The sequence below is a fragment of the Pan troglodytes genome, chromosome 14 (assembly GCF_028858775.2).
Source record: "Pan troglodytes isolate AG18354 chromosome 14, NHGRI_mPanTro3-v2.0_pri, whole genome shotgun sequence".
In the NCBI taxonomy this organism is placed as follows: Eukaryota; Metazoa; Chordata; class Mammalia; order Primates; family Hominidae; genus Pan; species Pan troglodytes.
Genome location: NC_072412.2, coordinates 116,260,429 through 116,277,072, shown reverse-complemented (window position 1 = coordinate 116,277,072; position 16,644 = coordinate 116,260,429). Strand labels below are relative to the sequence as shown.

Below are 16,644 nucleotides of genomic sequence, written 5' to 3'. Positions count from 1 at the left end.
TTCCCTGGGGGCTGCAAGGTCAGGTTGTCCTACGATTCATGATGGTAAGTTTTACCATTTGTTAAGGAATGACTACCAGATCCCTCTACTGCAGAGTTTATTTTCTTCTTATGAATATTAAGCATCTGAGAGGTGGCATGCTGCATGGTAATTTGTTTCCTAATAACCTTCCACCCTATGGTTTTAGAGGCTTCACTTTGATCATGTATTTCATTGGTTATTGCAAAGTCATGGTTGTCTAATTGTTCCCTCTTTTACATTTATTAGTTGGCATTCTTCTTAAAGAAAAGTGTTTTTGTCTTTCTTTTTTTAGTAGACAGAGTCAGTGATTTATATTTATTTAGTGTATTGTCAATTCAGTCATTATCTTTTGGGTGTTGAAATCATCCCGGATTTAGCCAGGGAGGGCTCTTCTGACTGGCTCTGGTCCCCCAGGGACAGGCCCCTCGGCCTCTGTTGTGCCCTCCTGCACCTGCCTGCCTTTTGCTTTCCTACCCAGACCTGCCGTTTCTCCAAGCAGCCACCCTGCCTTTGAAGGGAAATGGGATTTTGAAGGCAAGATTTGGGCACTGCGATGTTGATTGCTACCAGAGTGACACTGCGTCTACGCTTTTTCAGGGGTCAGAGCTAGGGGAGAGGGAGATAAACCTGCACATACACAATAGATTCCTTATTTGGGTTAATTTTGATATATCCAAATAAAATTTAATATCACAGGGCTTTTTAGTTTTAGCTCTTTATTTTCCTCTCTTACTAAACATCTTATAAGAGCATATCAACTTTTTGTTTTATCTTAAAATACACACAAAATAAATTTAAAAACTTAATACCAATATTACCATTAACAGTAAAACTATTGAGTAAAACTTAAGGCTTCTCTTATTTCTTTTTAAACTAATAGCTTTATTGAAATGTAATGCACATACTATATAAGTATACTATTTAAATGGTACTGCTTAGTGGTTTGTAAGATATTCGCAGTTGTGAAACCACCACTATCTAAGAACGTTTTTTTTTTTTCTTTTTGAGACAGAGTCTCACTCTGTTGCCCAGGCTGGAGTGCAGTGGCACAGTCTTGGCTCACTGCAAGCTCCGCCTTCCGGGTTCACGCCATTCTCCTGCCTCAGCCTCCTGAGTAGCTGGGACTACAGGCGCCCACCACCACGCCTGGCTAATTTTTTGTATTTTTAGTAGAGACGGGGTTTCACCATGTTAGCCAGGATGGTCTTGGATCTCCTGACCTTGTGATCCACCTGCCTCGGCCTCCCAGAGTGCTGGGCTTACAGGCGTGAGCCACCACGCCCGGCCTCTAAGAACGTTTTTATCACCCCAAAAAGAAACGCCACATCCATGGGCCATCACTTCTCACTCCCACCTCCTCCCAGCCCCGAGAGCCGCTCATCTACTTTCTGTTTCTGTGATTCACCTATTCTGGACTGAAATTTCTTTTTCTTATAGACTGCACCCCACTAAAGCTCTGTGGTCTGCACATACACTCGCAGCATGTAATGATCTCCTTTCATTAACACAAGAGGTTCATTTGTTCTGTTTGTTTCCAGTGTGGTGGTCTCTCTCTTCCCCTTTTCAATTTACTTTTTGTTTTGTCTTTTTTGAGAGTCTTGCTCTGTCACCCAGGCTGTAGTGCATTAGTGTGATCTCAACTCACTGCAACCTCTGCCTCCCAGGTTCAAGTGATTCTCATGCCTCAGCCTCCCAGGTAGCTGGGATTACAGGCCTACACCACCACACCCAGCTAATTTTTGTATTTTTAGTGGAGATGGGGTTTCACCATGTTGGCCAGGCTGGTCTTGAACTCCTAACCTCAGGTCCACCTGCCTCGGCCTCCCAAAGTGCTGGGATTACAGGCGTGAGCCACTGCATCCAGTCCCAATTTACTTTTATTTGTCATATCTGTGAAACATTTGCAGGGTTCAGCATTAACACTAAAGAGAGCATGGAGAAGGCTGGCCTGGAGCCCGCCTGCACCCATTCCTTCCCCAGCAGCCACAGTTGTGTTCTCTGTTTTGGATTCGTCTTCCTGTGTTCCGTTACACACGATAGGCCAATACACATAAACCTTTCTCCTCTGTCTCATTCATGAGGCAGTGTCGTATGCATGCCGCCTCTTCCCTAACAATTTAAGTGAGGTTTTAATTTGATTATAGACATGATGGGTTTAATTTCAGAAAGTTTGAAAACTGCAGACAAGACGGAGAAGCACACGGTAGAAAAACTCAAAGGTACTAAGTCTGGAAAGCAGGCCTCCTGCCCGACCACGTTCACTGTTGCCCGGCTTCCCTCCTGAAGCAGCAGTTAGTTTTCTCGGAGCAGGTGTGTGTGTGCACACATCTCCCTATAGCTGTGCTTCTCACTTTCCCTTCACACACAGTCGTGTAGTTTTGCGCTTGCTTGATTAATCTCTTGGCCTCAGTCGGTTTTCTACCATATGGAGTTGGTTCATTCTCTCGAATGGCTGCGTAGTCCAGTGTGTGGGTGCAGCTTAATTAAAGAATCCCCTATTGATGGTCATTTAAATCCTACTGTATTTTCCACTAGGGTATGTGCATTTTCAATTTTCACAGACATTGCCATGTCTGCATTATTTTTAGCAGCCACAGTGAGGCACCGTGATTTTATTTCCCTGTTGTTGGGCTTGTTTGTGAGACCTGTACTCTGCAGGCTGCAGTGCTGTGATGAATATCCTTTAGCTAAATATCTGTGCACATCTAATGATTAGTGACTTGAGAAAAGTGCCTTGAGGTAGAATCGCACATCAGAAGATACGGGCACATTCGGAATGTTTTGGACAGAGCCCCTGGTGACTTTATCAACGAGTGTGATTTACATTCCTACTGGCAGTAGATTAAAATGTCTGTTTCCCAGGTCTCTCCAGCATCAAATTAGAATTTTAATCAGGTTACCTTTTTTCCTTTTTTTCTTTTTCTTTTTCTTTTTTTTTTTTTTTTGAGAGAGGGTTTTGCTGTCACCTGGGTACCTGGTGCAGTGGCACCTGGTGCAGTCCTAGCTCACTGCAGCCTGGAACTTGTGGGCTCCGGCAAACCTCCCATTTCAGCCTCCTGAGGAGCTGGGACCACAGGCGTGCACTACCACACCTGCTGATTTTGTATTTTTTCTAGAGACGAAGTCTCACTATGTTGCCCAGGCTGGTCTCAAACTCCTGGGCTCAAGCAATCCTCCTGCCTTAGCCTCACAAAGTGCTGGGATTACAGGTGTGACCCATGGCATCTGGCCCATTTTTCTTGTTAATTTGTGAAGAATGGCAACTAGATTTTAAATTTCCATGCCTTTGTCTATTTGCTGTGTTGATTTGTCTATATGTATTTACTGGTGATTTTTCATTTATATTTTTGGTAGCTCGCACCTACCCTAGCCCATAGTTCCTTGGAGATGTTAAGTTATTGCCCCACATCTTAAAAATACTTGCCACATTCCTGGTTTCTAGCATAAGACCCTTTTCCCGCCAGTCCTCTTTGTCTTGGACACCACTGATAGACCTTTATGACAGCCTGGGTGAAAACCCAATGCTTTCTGCGTAATGGAGGCCACGGTCCATGTAGAAAGAGCTCAACCCTGGAGCTCAGATAATGGTTTAAAACCTGCTTTCTAGTTACTGTACGTCTCAAAGCAAGCTAGGGCCTGGCCCAGTAGAGAGGCTCTGGTGCCTGCTTCTGCCCAGGGGCTCCAGGGGTGTGTGCAGCGCTGGCATCATAGGAAGTCCCTCGGCAACTGGCATGTGTACCCAGCGGGCTCCCTGTGAGTGTGCACCCTGTTACCTCGTGAGCTCACTGGGGCTCACATGGCTTGTTACCGTCCCCACCTGAAGGCCGATCCGGTCGTCCGGCCTGGGCTCTGGGAGATTGCTTACCTCCTGGAGAGTTCCAGCACGAGCTTACACTGCCGTCGCCACATTTTGCCTCTCAGGTAGCCGTGGCAGGTTGCACGGTGGAACCGGAGTAGTATAGAAACTTGCTGATATCAGCTGGCACAGAGCAGGCACACGCTAAAAAATTAATGTCCGTGTGCACCCACAGTATTCAAGAGTTTTCACATTGTCAGAATACTGTGTAATGAAGAAGTTATAATATGTTTCTCCTTTAGTCCGTAGAAACTCAATGCTCTAGAAAGATTAGATTCCAGATTTCTGTTAGAACTACTACTATAGCTCGCTGCAGTAGCGCCCGCCCCCGCAAGAGCAGGGAAGATAAGCCTTTAATGTTGTTGGGGTTTCAGAGAACTATTAGATTTGTGAAAACACATTGAGGCTAATTCTGCATGCGTTTACATTCTGAGAGGAAAACCCCTTTGAGAGAAAGCCAGGTGAAATCGTTTTTGGAATGCAGTGGGGAGCGTGGAGGCTGCTTGTGGAGTGGTGTTTCCACACCGAAACCTGGAGACCTAAATAGGGCGCAACCTGAACTGAAACCAGCAGGACATGGCTGTGTGCGTTAATTGGAACCACAGCACCTCGGGTGAGGGAGGGTCTCAAGTGAGCCTGCGAGTTACGAATTAGAGGACCCAGGAGTAATATTCCTTTTTTCACAATTTGGGAAGGAGCACCCGGGAGATGGACAGACGGAAATTGAATTCCAGTGTGATTACTGATGAACTACTGTTGGATTGGACAGGGGCTCTTCACACACACACACACACACACACACACCCCAGCCCCCTTCCCCACCCCAGGCCCCTGTGGCAGCCTGGTGAAGTCTGTGGACCCAGCCTTACAATTTGCTTTAAATACGTAAAATAAAATACATAGGATCCCAAAGGCCGTTGATGATACTGAAGTAGCGGAGCGGGGGCTCTGCTTGACTCAGCGGTTAGCTCAGCGTGGGTGGGGTCTGATGGCTGCCATCCTCTCGTGTGATTTGTGGTGTGTGATGTCATCCCTGTGGGGTCACCTGTGGCAGCTGTGGCCACCATGCCAGGCTCTGTGATTCCGGATGTGTTTGCTGCCTACACTGACCATCGAAGGAAATACCCATTTCGGTGCAAGGCTGGCAGAAATAAACACATAACTGTTGAACCATCCCAGTTCACAGATCTCCCCGCCCTCCCACCTTCTCTCTGTGGGCCCCTAGGAGGTCTGTGGACCCCAGGTTGAGCACCCCTGTGTTAGGGCATTGGCCCAGCAGCTTTCTGATTAACGCCACCCCACATGAGAATGCCCCTCACTGCCTCAGGCACAGGCAGACAGGAGTTGGGCTATGGGGTGGGGGCTGAGCTCCTTCCTGGTAGAAGACAGACCAGACCTGCTCCGTCCTCTGAAGGGACTGAGCCCTGGAGGCAGGTGGAGCAGTGTCCTCCTCCTTCCAGCTCAGCAGTCCAGGGAGCCCCCTCCTTCCTACTGGGTGGGTGAGGCCGCTGCAGCCTGCAGCAGGGACAGCCCCTTCTACCCCAAGACGCTCTTCAGTTGTGTTTGTTTTGCTCTCAGTAGGGTTGTTGAGCAGCACGGCCTTAGACTGGTCTTTTATGCCTTATAAAATACCATGTGTTGTGACGCAGTATTTTGAGCTGGACTCCGCCGTTTCCGGCTCACTCTCCCTGGCAGCTCTGTGCTCCCACGACCACCCTGCAGAGGAAGTGGGTATCTGAGCTCTGATGAGCGGGTGCAGACTGTGGGTTGGTGTCAGCCCCTGTGCTCTGGGCTTGTGTTGCTGCCCATCAGCCTAGAGAAGAGGGGATCGGGTTTACCCGAGGGAGACGGAAATGCAATTCTCACTCCAGCAAGGTCAGCGACAGCTTCCTGCGCAGAGGACAGGCATGGGGTGAGCCAGTTCTGTCTTCTGAGGTGGTGGCAGGAAAGGGGGCTTTGGTCAGAGCCGGCACCATGTGCTGCAGATCCAGGCAAGGAGCCACTCGGGCTCCCGTCGGAGCGCGTCCCTGGCCAGGGGTGCAGTCGGAGCTCGGCTTTCTTTCTTGGGGCCACAGTGGAAGCCCAAGCTGGGCAGAGCCCTCTTCCTTCTCTCCCCCACTCATCTCATCTCTTAAAAGTAGCTGCCAGAGCTGAACCCTGAGCGCCCCACAGGAGGTTTTGCTGAGGGCTGCGCTGCTTTTGCTGTGCCTCTAATGACCTCTTCTAAGCTTCCTCATATAGAAAGCTCCACTTCTTTCTGGACAGACGTTTTCTAAATGATCTATAGGAGGATACCGGTTGGGTTCTGAGTTTTACTTAGGTTTAATCAGAAGCTGGGTGGTTTAGTCTTCAAGAGACAGGCTTAGCGCATGCTTTAGCCCAGTGTTTACAAGAACTGTGCCACCAAATAGGATGAGTGAGGCTGTCGCCCCTTGGCTGGGCTGAGCTGGAGGTCAGCCGGCTCTGACGTTCACCGCAAGCTTCTCCTGGGGGCCTGCAGGCAGGCCGGAGCTGGTGGCCTCCCGCCACCTACCTGGTCTCTTCCTGAGCACAGCATCGCTCCATGCTGTCTGTCCCACGTCCCCGTCGTGCAGAAAGAGAGCCCAGGCTGAGCACAGGACACGCTCCTCCTGGAGCCTGCGCAGGTGCGGATTTTCAGGGCAAACCGGCTTTCTCTTGCTCTTTCCACAAATACTGAGATCGAACGTGGAAAGTTCAGTGAGGAAATCACCAGGAAACAGGTGGTAATTGTGAGTTTGGAGGGCTCATTTTCATCAAGGTTCCCGATTTCTTGATAGGTAGAGATAACTTATGTAATTGTAGAAAGTAACATATTCTCTGAACAGTGCGAAGTGTAAAAGCAAAGCCTCGTGACTGCCTGTCTCTCGCTTTACCAGGACTTTCTGAAGACCTTTTCCCCCGATGTCTTCCGGTTCTTCTGCCTGCGGAGCAGCTACCGCTCAGGTGAGCCGAGCACACGCGGAGTGGACTCCCCCCCAGCTCGGAGACAGTCATTCTGACAGGACTGAGAACAGCAAAATGCAGGCCAGAGAATAAGCAGAACCTTGTTGAGTGAGGCTGCTGTGTGCCTTACGGTTCGGGTTGAGAGTGAACCCAGAGGACGAGGGATCCCAGCGCTGGTCTGGGCCCGGCCCGCAGTGGATGTGGGCTTCCTCGTCAAGCTCGAGTCCTCTCCACTCCTTCTCTCTGGGTCTGGACAAGTCGTGAACCCGCAGCACCTCGGCTTCCTGCTGTGTGAACTGGGAGATTGGAAGGGGCCAGCCTGGCACGGCCCCGAACATGGGAGCCCTCAAACGTGACCCTGCCTGTCCTGCCCAGGGGCAGCACTTCCCCGGTGTGTAGCAGAGCAAGGTCTCCTGGATGGGTGATGACGGTTCCTCCCATGCTGCACAGTTGCCTGCTGCCCTGGGCTAGGCTCTTGGCCAGGAGTTGTCTAGCACTGGCCTGGCATGGTGGCTCACGTGTATGATCCCAGCACTTTGGGAGGCTGAGGCTGGCAGATGTTTTGAGTCCAGGAGTTTGAGACCCACCTGGGCAACATAGTGAGATCTTATCTCTACAAAAAATACAAAAGGCCTGGCACGATGGCTCACACCTGTAATCTCAACACTTTGGGAGGCTGAGGCAGGTGGATCACTTGAGGTCAGGAGTTCGAGACCAGTTTGGCCAACGTGGTAAAACCCCGTCTCTCCTAAAAATACAAAAATTAGCCAGGCATGGCGATGTGTGCCTATAATCCCAGCTACTCAGGAGGGTGAGGCAGGAGAATTGCTTGAACCTGGGAGGCAGAGGCTGCAGTGAGCCATGATCATGCCACTGCTCTCTAGCCTGGGTGGCTGAGCAAGACTCCATCTGAAAAAAATACAAAAAAATTGGCTTGGTGGCATGCACCTGTAATCTCAGCTACTCGGGAGGCTGAGGCAGGAGAATCACTTCAACCCAGGAGGCGGAGGTGCAGTGAGCCGAGATCGCACCACTGCACTCCAGCCTGGGTAACAGCAAGACCCTGTCTCAAAAAAAAAAAAAAAAAAAAAAAGTCGTTATCCAGAGCTGCATCCCTGGTGGCAAGTGAGGGCTGGGGACAGTGATACTGCCCTGCCTGGCTTGACCACCTAACTGGCAATAAGGTCCCAGTGTATGGCTAGTGCTGCAGGAGCAGGGCCAGTGTCCTCTGGAGATGGTGACAGTTCCTTCCTTGTGAGCGAGGGTTGCTGTCCTTCTGGCCTCTGGTGTCCCCTCTGCTCCATTGACACTGCCGAGGCCCTGGGTTGCTGCTGTTGTCATGCCACCTCCCTCTCCCCCTTCTTGTCCCTCCTACGTAGCTCTCTTGCTCCAAATTGATGATTTCACCTTTTTAATGAAGATGATGGGAGTGGGGACATGCAGCCAAAACATAGTTTATTCTCATTCCCCCATGGGGTGAATCTATCTGGCCAGCACACTTTATGTCACACACAAAGCTTTGGTGGGTTTGGGTGAGCCCCTGGGCTGGTCCCATCCATCTCCCTCCCCTGTGCTGTGCCTGCAGAATTTCACCCGGGCTGCGGCCTGGCACAGACCCCACCCGGCCTGCAGCTCTGTCAGCTTGAGTGGGGCACACAGACATCTGCACCTTTGACCACCGAAAGGCTACCTTGGGCCATGTCTTTATCCTGGCTCTGACGCCACGTTGTTGGCTTTCTACTGCAAACTCAGGTTTTCTGAGACGTGGTCTGAACCTCTCCCCTGGGTGGAACTGCAGTGCATCGGCCCAGGGGACCTGCGCTCACAGGCGCACGAGCTTGAGAAAGAAGTGTCGCCAGCCTTGTGCTCGCCTGGCCTCGTGCAGCATCTGTGTGTGGTGTGCACTTATGCGTGATGAAAGCAGCCCAGCCGTGCCGTGAGAGGAAGAGTCGGGGAGGCGAATGGGCTGGAGAAACTGTTTCCGCCTGGCTCCGTGTTGCTGGAAACGGGCAGAGGCGGCGGAGATGAATCCCGTGTGCGAGCGCAGAGCTCTCTCCCCGGCTCGTGCTTGCTCCCCTCGTGGCTGGGGGCTGTGGTGCTTTCAAAGCTGTTCCCCGCGGATCCCTTCCCAGGGGCTCTTTGCCCTCGGAAGCCCCGCCTCCCTTCTCGCAGATTGTGGCAGGATTAGGGGCAGCATCTTGTATGACTGTCCTAATTGTGTGCAGTTCTTTTTGAGCTTTGAATACGAAGTTTGGTCTGAAAAGAGGCTTTCTCAAGCCTGGGCAGCTCTTTCAGGAACACATTCCCAGTGGGAATTTTGGGTGGGATTCAGGAGGCACCTATCTGCCGGTGAGGGATTTCTAGGAACACAAGGTTAGTCAGGACGTGGATCCCCACAGTGGACACGACTGCCCCACCCCGCCGAGGTCGGAGGTGGCCATGAGGAGCTGGGCCGTCGCTTGCTGTCTGAGCTTCCATCCACGAATGGTGTGGGAGTTCAGGATCTTCCCAGACATGCTTTCTTCACCTTTGGGAAGATGGAGGGGGACGGTGGTGGCATCCCTTGAAGTCTGTGCTGCGCTGACACTTTGGAGAAGCGTCTCCCATCTGTAGAGCAGAATCCTCTTTGGAGAAATGCAGCTGTCCTTGACCTTGAGGCAGAAGGCGTCTCCATCCTGGGCATCTGTCTGCCCCTCCCCATCTGGATGCCTCATCTTGCTGTGTCATTAATGGTAATCTTATTCTAACAGCCTCCCATGCATCAACTCTATCAGTCTCCGAATATTATCTTTAAATTTTGTCAGATCGCTTTGTGGGTTTCTGGCTTTTTCTCTTTTCTATCAAGCTATTCAAAGTAAAAACTGAAAGTGAATTTAGAAAAAAAGGAAAAATGTTAAGTAAGATATTAGACAGCCCTGGGGGAGGTTTTCACTGTGTTGCTTCCAGCTTGAAGCCATGTCTGATTTTGGAATTCTCGTTTTGAAGTCAGGACTTGTAGGCATCTTGAGATGTAATTTTCAGCATATGTGTCCAGATAGGCTCTTTTTATTCTTGTGGTTTTCAAAGAGCTGTTTAAAGCAGCACTCCTCAAAAGCATGGACTGTGGACTCAGACAGCCTGGGAAACAGAGTAGGCACGAGAAGGTTCTAGAAATGTGTGGCTGGCTCTGCTGATATCCAAGGATATGTGATCATTGCAAAGCGATTCACTCCTATTGTCTTACCCATCAGAATGCAGTAGACTAGAAACCACAAGAAATGAACAGATGTAAACAGAAACACTGGCCCCTCATCCAGGTGGCCTAAGAAACACCCACAGACTCTAAAGCCAGGTTTGGGGACTGCTCCTCCCTTCCACTTTGGGCTCCTCATCCAGGTGGCCTAAGAAACTCCCACAGACTCTAAAGCCAGGTCTGGGGACTGCTCCTCCCTCCCCCTTTGGGCTGTCCCATCACACACAGGCACTTTCCCTGGGGGGGGGGCCTTCCCTAGAGGTGCCTCTGACCCTAGGGCGGGGCTCCCTCTTTCCAGAGCTAGCCATTCATCCACACCTCCATCCAGGGCGCGGCTCCTTCTTTCCAGAGCCAGCCATTCATCCGCACCTCCATCCGTCAGTGGAAATGCACCTCTTGGCTGGAAGCACTGGGAGCATGTCTCCACCGCCACCTTGTTCTCCCACGGCAGGTGCCACTGAGCTGGGACAGACCCTGTGGTCTGTGTCCAGTGGGCCTAGGGACTCGCGGTCACTGGAGGGCAGTGAGAGCCACATGTCCCGCTCTCCGTGTGGTCCCTGGGTGGCAGTGCCCTCAGAAAACACTGATTCTGCTGGACCAGGGCAGGGGCACAGCATGGTGGGCACCGCCTCAGTGACCATCTCTTCCTCCTCAGCCATCGACTACAGTGACAGCGCCATGCTCCAAGCTCAGCAGCTGCTCCTGGGGCTGGGCTCTTTCCTGGAGGACGCACGTGCCTACATGAAGGGGCAGCTGGCCTGCGGCTCCGTCAGGGAAGCGATGCTGTGGGAGAGGTAAGAGGCCCGCCTAGCACCCGGCGTGGCACCCCTCCTGTGGCCTGCTGGGTGCTGCTGGTGGGCTCCTGAAGGGGAAGAGGGGCCCCCAGGAGACAGGGCGCTGGACAGGAGGTGTGGGGTCAGGGACTGCCCAGAGAGGCCCCAGGAGACAGGGTGCTGGGCAGGAGGTGCAGGTGTGGGGTCAGGGGCTCCCCAGAGGCCACAGGACACTGGGTGCTGGACAGGAGGTGTGGGGTCAGGGGCTCCCGAGACGTCCCAGGGAGACGGCGCTGGGCAGGAAGTGTGACTGGGGCCCTCGGGCTCTGAGCCTCCTGCTCAGAGTGGCTTTGGGCTCGGGTTCCCTGTGCGAGGAGCGGAGCTGCTCATCCCTCCCAGTCCTGACGGTGAGGAGCCAAAATCTATAAAACACACAGGCCTGGGCCCACAGCATCGCCTCCACTCCCCACCCACGGGTGTCCTGGGCAGCGCTGCACATTCATCCCGGCGTGCAGAGTCTTCCGGATGGTCTTGGTGATAACCCACCCCTGCCGCTTCAGCAGGGTAGGCAGCCAGTGGCCACGGGAGGCTGAGATCCGGGAGCCCCGGGCTGGGCCTCCCCAGCCTCTCTTTGTGAGTGGTCAGCCGTGCCGTCTCTCCCCCACCGAGTCTTCCTTGCCACTCCCCTCAATATCTATTGATTTTTAAAACCATCATGAAAATGCCCACGTGTGTCTTGTATTTTAAGTGTCACAGGTGACCTCTGCTCTGGGACTTTTTCTTGGGGTAACATGACAGTTTGCAGTTGATGTTACATAATTTTCTGCTACTCAGGAACTCAAGTCTTTGGGAATATGACCTAGAGAAAGTCCCCAGCTTAGAGCCCCCAGCATCTCTCCCTGGGGAAGGACTGGTGTGGGGGCCGCCTGGGGAGAGTGGAGCTCCCTCTGCTGTGACTGTTCTCTCCTCTTCCCTCAGGCTCTCCAGCACCAAGAGGGCCGTGAAGGCGGCCTTGGCAGATGACTTTGACACACCCAGGGTGGTTGATGCCATCCTGGGCCTTGCACACCACGGGAATGGACAGCTCAGGGCGTCCCTGAAGGTAGCTCAACGAACAGGTGGCCTCGCGGTCCTGCTGCCAGGGGCATGGGTCGGGTCCTCTGGTGGGTTTTTCTCATGTCGGTTGGGTGGCATCTCTGCTGATTTCGCCTCCCGCAGCTTCTGTGGAGGAACTCATGGAGCCCAAGTCTGCTGCTGACACACGGGATGGCACCCAGCCTGGGGCTTGACCCTCCCGGGCCTCAGGGCCACCTGGGGAACAAGCTCTCAGGAGCCCCTGAGGTTAAGAAATTCTGTGTGCTTGATCCTCAGGGGACACATCTCATGTCCCCACTGCATTCATGGCCCTTTCCCAGAGAGCTTTTGTGGGGAACTTTTTAAGGAAAGACCCATTTACCCCAATGCACTGTTATGCAATCTGCACCCCAGTGTGATGACCACACCAAGCACCCAGGGGTCTGAGCCTGGACTCGTGGGTCACTGCAAGTGTTTGGCAGGTGGGACAAAGACCGTGAAGGCGGCGGCAGGCTTTGGTTCCTGCACGTCTGAGGGTCTCCCTGCCAGGCCCTGGGAGGCGCTGCGTCAGGAGCCCTGTGACCTTTGATGACCCGGGAAGCCGAGGCTGTTTGTGCCTCTCCCACCTCTGGAAACACCTGTGGGTTCTGGCCACATGCTCTGTTAGTTGAGCATCTCTGTGGAGGTCTCCATCCCTGGCTGCGTGCAGTGTTGGGTTTCAGAGCACCAGCAGGTGGGGCAGGGTGCCATGTGCCCTTGCCGGGTGCCTTCGGTCCAAATACTGCAGACGCGCAGGGCTCGCCTCTGACGGGGGCGGGCATTTGAGTCACAGCCGGCTGCAGGAACAGGCTGCCCCGCACCGAAGGCAGCCAGGCCGGGCTGGGGCAGGTCCAGCAGCCAGGCTGCTCCTGCACGGGAGCTCCTCCTCCTCAGCCCGTCCGCGGCCTCCTGCCTTCACCGCAGCTGCTGCCGGCACTACCAGGCTGGCCCAGCTCTAGGGCAACAGGGGCCTCTTGTGGCAAGGGGCGGGGACAAGTAAAGAGGCTGGCTTTTGTCCTGCGCTTTTCCTTCCCAACCTTTGCAATTCTGGGGCACCTGCAAACTAAGGCTAGTGTCACACAAGGGTCTCTGTGCTTGGTAACTGATGTGAGCCACGTACCAGGATTTCCCCGTTTTCTGAGAAACCCAGCCCAGTGCCCACTCAGCCTCCACCTACCATGCGCCACCTGCCATACTCCACGGTCATGCTTCACCCGCGAAGCCTGATGAGCTAGTCACCACCCACATGACTGATGGGTAAACTGAGGCACAAGAGATTCCTCATGCAGCTATAGTTGTATGGTCTGCAGTGAGGTAGCCGATGCCAGAGCTGTGTCCTCCCTCCATAGAAGCCAGGAGAAAGGCCAGACTGAAGTGACCTGCTGAAGCCTTTGTCTTTTGACATTGAATTCCGTTTGCCCACTGCCATCAAGACTGCTTTTAAGGAGCTTCCGCGACATGATCTCTTACAGGAACCTGGAGGGCCGAGAAGTCCTGCTGTGTTTGGTGCCATCATCTCTTACTTTGAACAGTTTTTTGAAACTGTTGGAATTTCTCTGGCAAATCAACAGGTAGGTCCTATTATTTTAAATGCTTAATTCTGGAATTTTCTCCATGTTGGGACAATAACCTTTACCCTTTTAACTTGGAATAGAGCATTATGATGCCACACTAATGTATTTACCTGTTTAAAAAGATGTTACTTTCCTGGAAAAATAAACACACTCAGAGCCAATACTTATTAATTGGAATTGCACAATTCTACTTCTGCAGTTGGCAAACTCTCGTGCGCAGAACCAGAGATGAGTCCATCTCAGCAACAGAGTGTCGCCAGCTCTGCACACACGTTTATGTTCAAAGACTCTCAGAATGTGCAGAAGTCACAGGCACAGTAAGAGAACATTTTTTCCTGACCCATTTGAGGGCAAGTTGGCGACCTGAGCCCCCTTGCCTGGCACGCTTTGTACGGACAGGACGGGCTCCCCGACAGGCACGAGTCACCTGCACCTTCCCAGTGAGGCTCACCCTGGCTGTGCAGTGAAGGTGGACGCTGCCAGGCTTCTCCACATTCCTTCTCTTCCCTTGTAACTCAAGAGCGTTTTTGCAGAGACTTGGATCCTATGAAAATGTCCTCTTCCTTACCAGGCTCACCTAAAACTCGTTTATTGTATCAATACAGATTTGAGGTTTCCTGCCTTATTCTTAAAGTCCCCCACCATCACTTTGTATGTGGCTGACGAGGCCCCTTGGGGCTGGCGCTGTGTCCTTGAACATCCCTGTCATTCTTTGGACACCCTTGTAGAATTCTCAGCACAAGGCGCTCTGGCTCTTTTGGGGTGTGGCTCGGCTGCTGCTGCCTGGACGGGGGCTGCCACTCTAGACCAGCTGCCCGGCACCCCGAGGGTCCCGCCGCTTGGGACTGGGGCCCGAGCAGGTGTGCTGAAGGCCTGGCTCTGGGCCAAACACGTCTCGCTGGCTCTCAACAGAGAACTATAGTGTCTTTTCCAAGTTTGGCTCATTTGTATACCTGTTGATCACCTGGTAGACTTAGTTCCCCTTTCCAGCAGTCCGGCGTCTGTTGCCAATCACATAAAAGTCGACTGGTGTGAGATGACCCAAGTTTTTGCAATGTACATGTTCATTTTTAGGGGCGGCTTTCCAGAGTCTGTTTTGAGTAAGAAAAGTGGGATCTGGCCAAGCTCTGCCTAGCCCTTGTCAAAGATATCTCATTCATCTTCCTCCGGCCGCAAGGCCCAATGTCTGGGCCCACTCTGGGCTCATATTTTTGTAATAACAAAAATTGTCTTTTATCGTGGAAGCAATAACTGAGGGGTGTATGAGGGTTAAGTAGTTTGACACCAAGGTCAAATGTTGTGTCTGTTTCTTATTTTACACACATGGATTTAACAAATAGGTACAGCTGCCCCTTCCACACCGCCCCAGGATCTATTCTCAGTGGGAGGGCAGCGCGAGGCCTTCTGCGCAAATCCCGTCCTCAGCACCTGAGGCTGTGAATCTCAGACCATTTGCCGAAACACGCGTGTGCAAGTGCTCAGTCGCTGCCCCCCAGCCTTATCCTCAGGTTGCTCCTGATACCTCGGCCACAATTGCGTGGGGTCTGGAACCCAGGGAGCGTTTGTGTTCAGGGCGGGGCGGCGTGCAGCCCCCAGCCCTTCCTTCCAACTCCCGAGTGAGCATCACTCAGCCTTGCTTGGACGACAGATGCTCAGAGTTGAGAGTGGAGACTTGCCCAGAGCCCAGCGCTTGCGGGCCGTACCCATCCCTGCCAGACTCAGAAAGAGGCCCAGCTGTAGGGAATCAGGGAAGCCCAGGGCTGGGTGGGTCTCGGCCCAGAGCCCAACCACGGGGTGGGGAGGGGGGCATCCACAGTCTCCAGGGGATGTAACCATGCCCTGCTGGCTTCAGTACGTTTCAGGAGACGGCAGCGAGGCTACCTTGCATGGTGTGGTGGACGAGCTGGTGCGGTTCCGGCAGAAGGTCCGGCAGTTTGCGCTGGCCATGCCCGAGGCCACGGGGGACGCCCAGCGGCAGCAGCTCCTAGAAAGGCAGCCCCTGCTGGAAGCATGCGACACCCTGCGCCGGGGCCTGACTGCCCACGGCATCAACATCAAGGTGAGTGCCGCACCCAGGTCAGGGACATCACCCCAGGAGCCGGGTAGGTCAACAGGTAGGTGTCACACAGACGTGGGGCCATCAGAGGCCCAGACATCCCCCATAACCATGCTTTTTTTTGAGACGGAGTTTCACTCTTGTCACCCAGGCTGGAGTGCAATGGCGTGATCTCGGCTCACCACAACCTCTGCCTCTGCCTCCCAGGTTCAAGCGATTCTCCTGCCTCAGCCTCCTGAGTAGCTAGGATTACAGGCATGCACTCCCATGCTCGGCTGATTTTTTATTTTTAGTAGAGACGGGTTTTCTCCATGTGGGTCAGGCTGGTCTCAAACTCCCGACCTCAGGTGATCCTCCCACCTCAGCCTCCCAAAGTGCCAGGATTACAGGCGTGAGCCACTGCGCCCGGCCCATGCTTCTGAGAAACCCACCCCCATAAAAAATGAGGTGGGAGGGCCGTGAGGGAGGGGCCAAGTTGGCTGCAGGGGACGCTGAGCACGGGGACGTGGGTCCTGCTCAGCCCCCGCCACCTCCTGCAGGTGCCTTGAAGCTCCTGGCCTTCTGCTGGAGGTAGTGGGGCCCTTTCTAAGCGCCTGGCAAGCTTTTTAGGACAGGCCGGTGAGGGAACAGGCACCCTGAACCTGATTATGCCCGTCAGCCCCCTGTGCCACATGACGTGGTGTCTGCTCAGAGTTGGACCTCACTCTTCTTCTCCAGGACAGAAGCAGTACAACATCCACGTGGGAACTGCTGGATCAAAGGACAAAAGACCAAAAATCAGCGGGCTGAGGATGGAGCACAGCCATGAACCTGCTCACGACAAGACGCACCCATGCTTCTCACGGTCAAGGCTTTATGTTGAAGCTTCCTGTCGGGGCTGCTAGGTCAGCATTAAAGTAAGGCAACCAACAGTGTCCCAATGGCGTCTGTTAGTAACTGAGCCTAAACACTCACTGCGTTCTGTGGCTACAGACTCACCGTTGATTGAGTGAAATGGTGACAGACATTCAGTAGCATCCAGCAGCACATGTGCCTGCGCGTGAGACCTGCTGGCC

General features: G+C 53.1%; 1 protein-coding gene across 10 annotated transcripts in view; it reads left to right on the top strand.

Moving 5' to 3' along the window:
• Window positions 1-16,503, top strand: part of CARS2 (cysteinyl-tRNA synthetase 2, mitochondrial) — a 73,055-nt gene extending 56,552 nt beyond the window's left edge. For 9 of the 10 annotated variants that reach the window (XM_016925531.4, XM_063792320.1, XM_063792321.1 and 6 more), the window contains 6 exons: window positions 6,775-6,841; window positions 10,729-10,867; window positions 11,825-11,948; window positions 13,432-13,530; window positions 15,386-15,592; window positions 16,307-16,503. In XM_016925531.4, the coding sequence (XP_016781020.3) occupies window positions 6,775-6,841; window positions 10,729-10,867; window positions 11,825-11,948; window positions 13,432-13,530; window positions 15,386-15,592; window positions 16,307-16,378 (708 nt within the window). In that variant the 3' untranslated portion in view covers window positions 16,379-16,503. Of the gene's footprint in view, window positions 1-6,774; window positions 6,842-10,728; window positions 10,868-11,824; window positions 11,949-13,431; window positions 13,531-13,732; window positions 13,851-15,385; window positions 15,593-16,306 lie in introns of all 10 variants that reach the window. The other variant, XR_010150563.1, reaches the window with a different exon arrangement.
• Window positions 16,504-16,644: the final 141 nt, after the last annotated feature.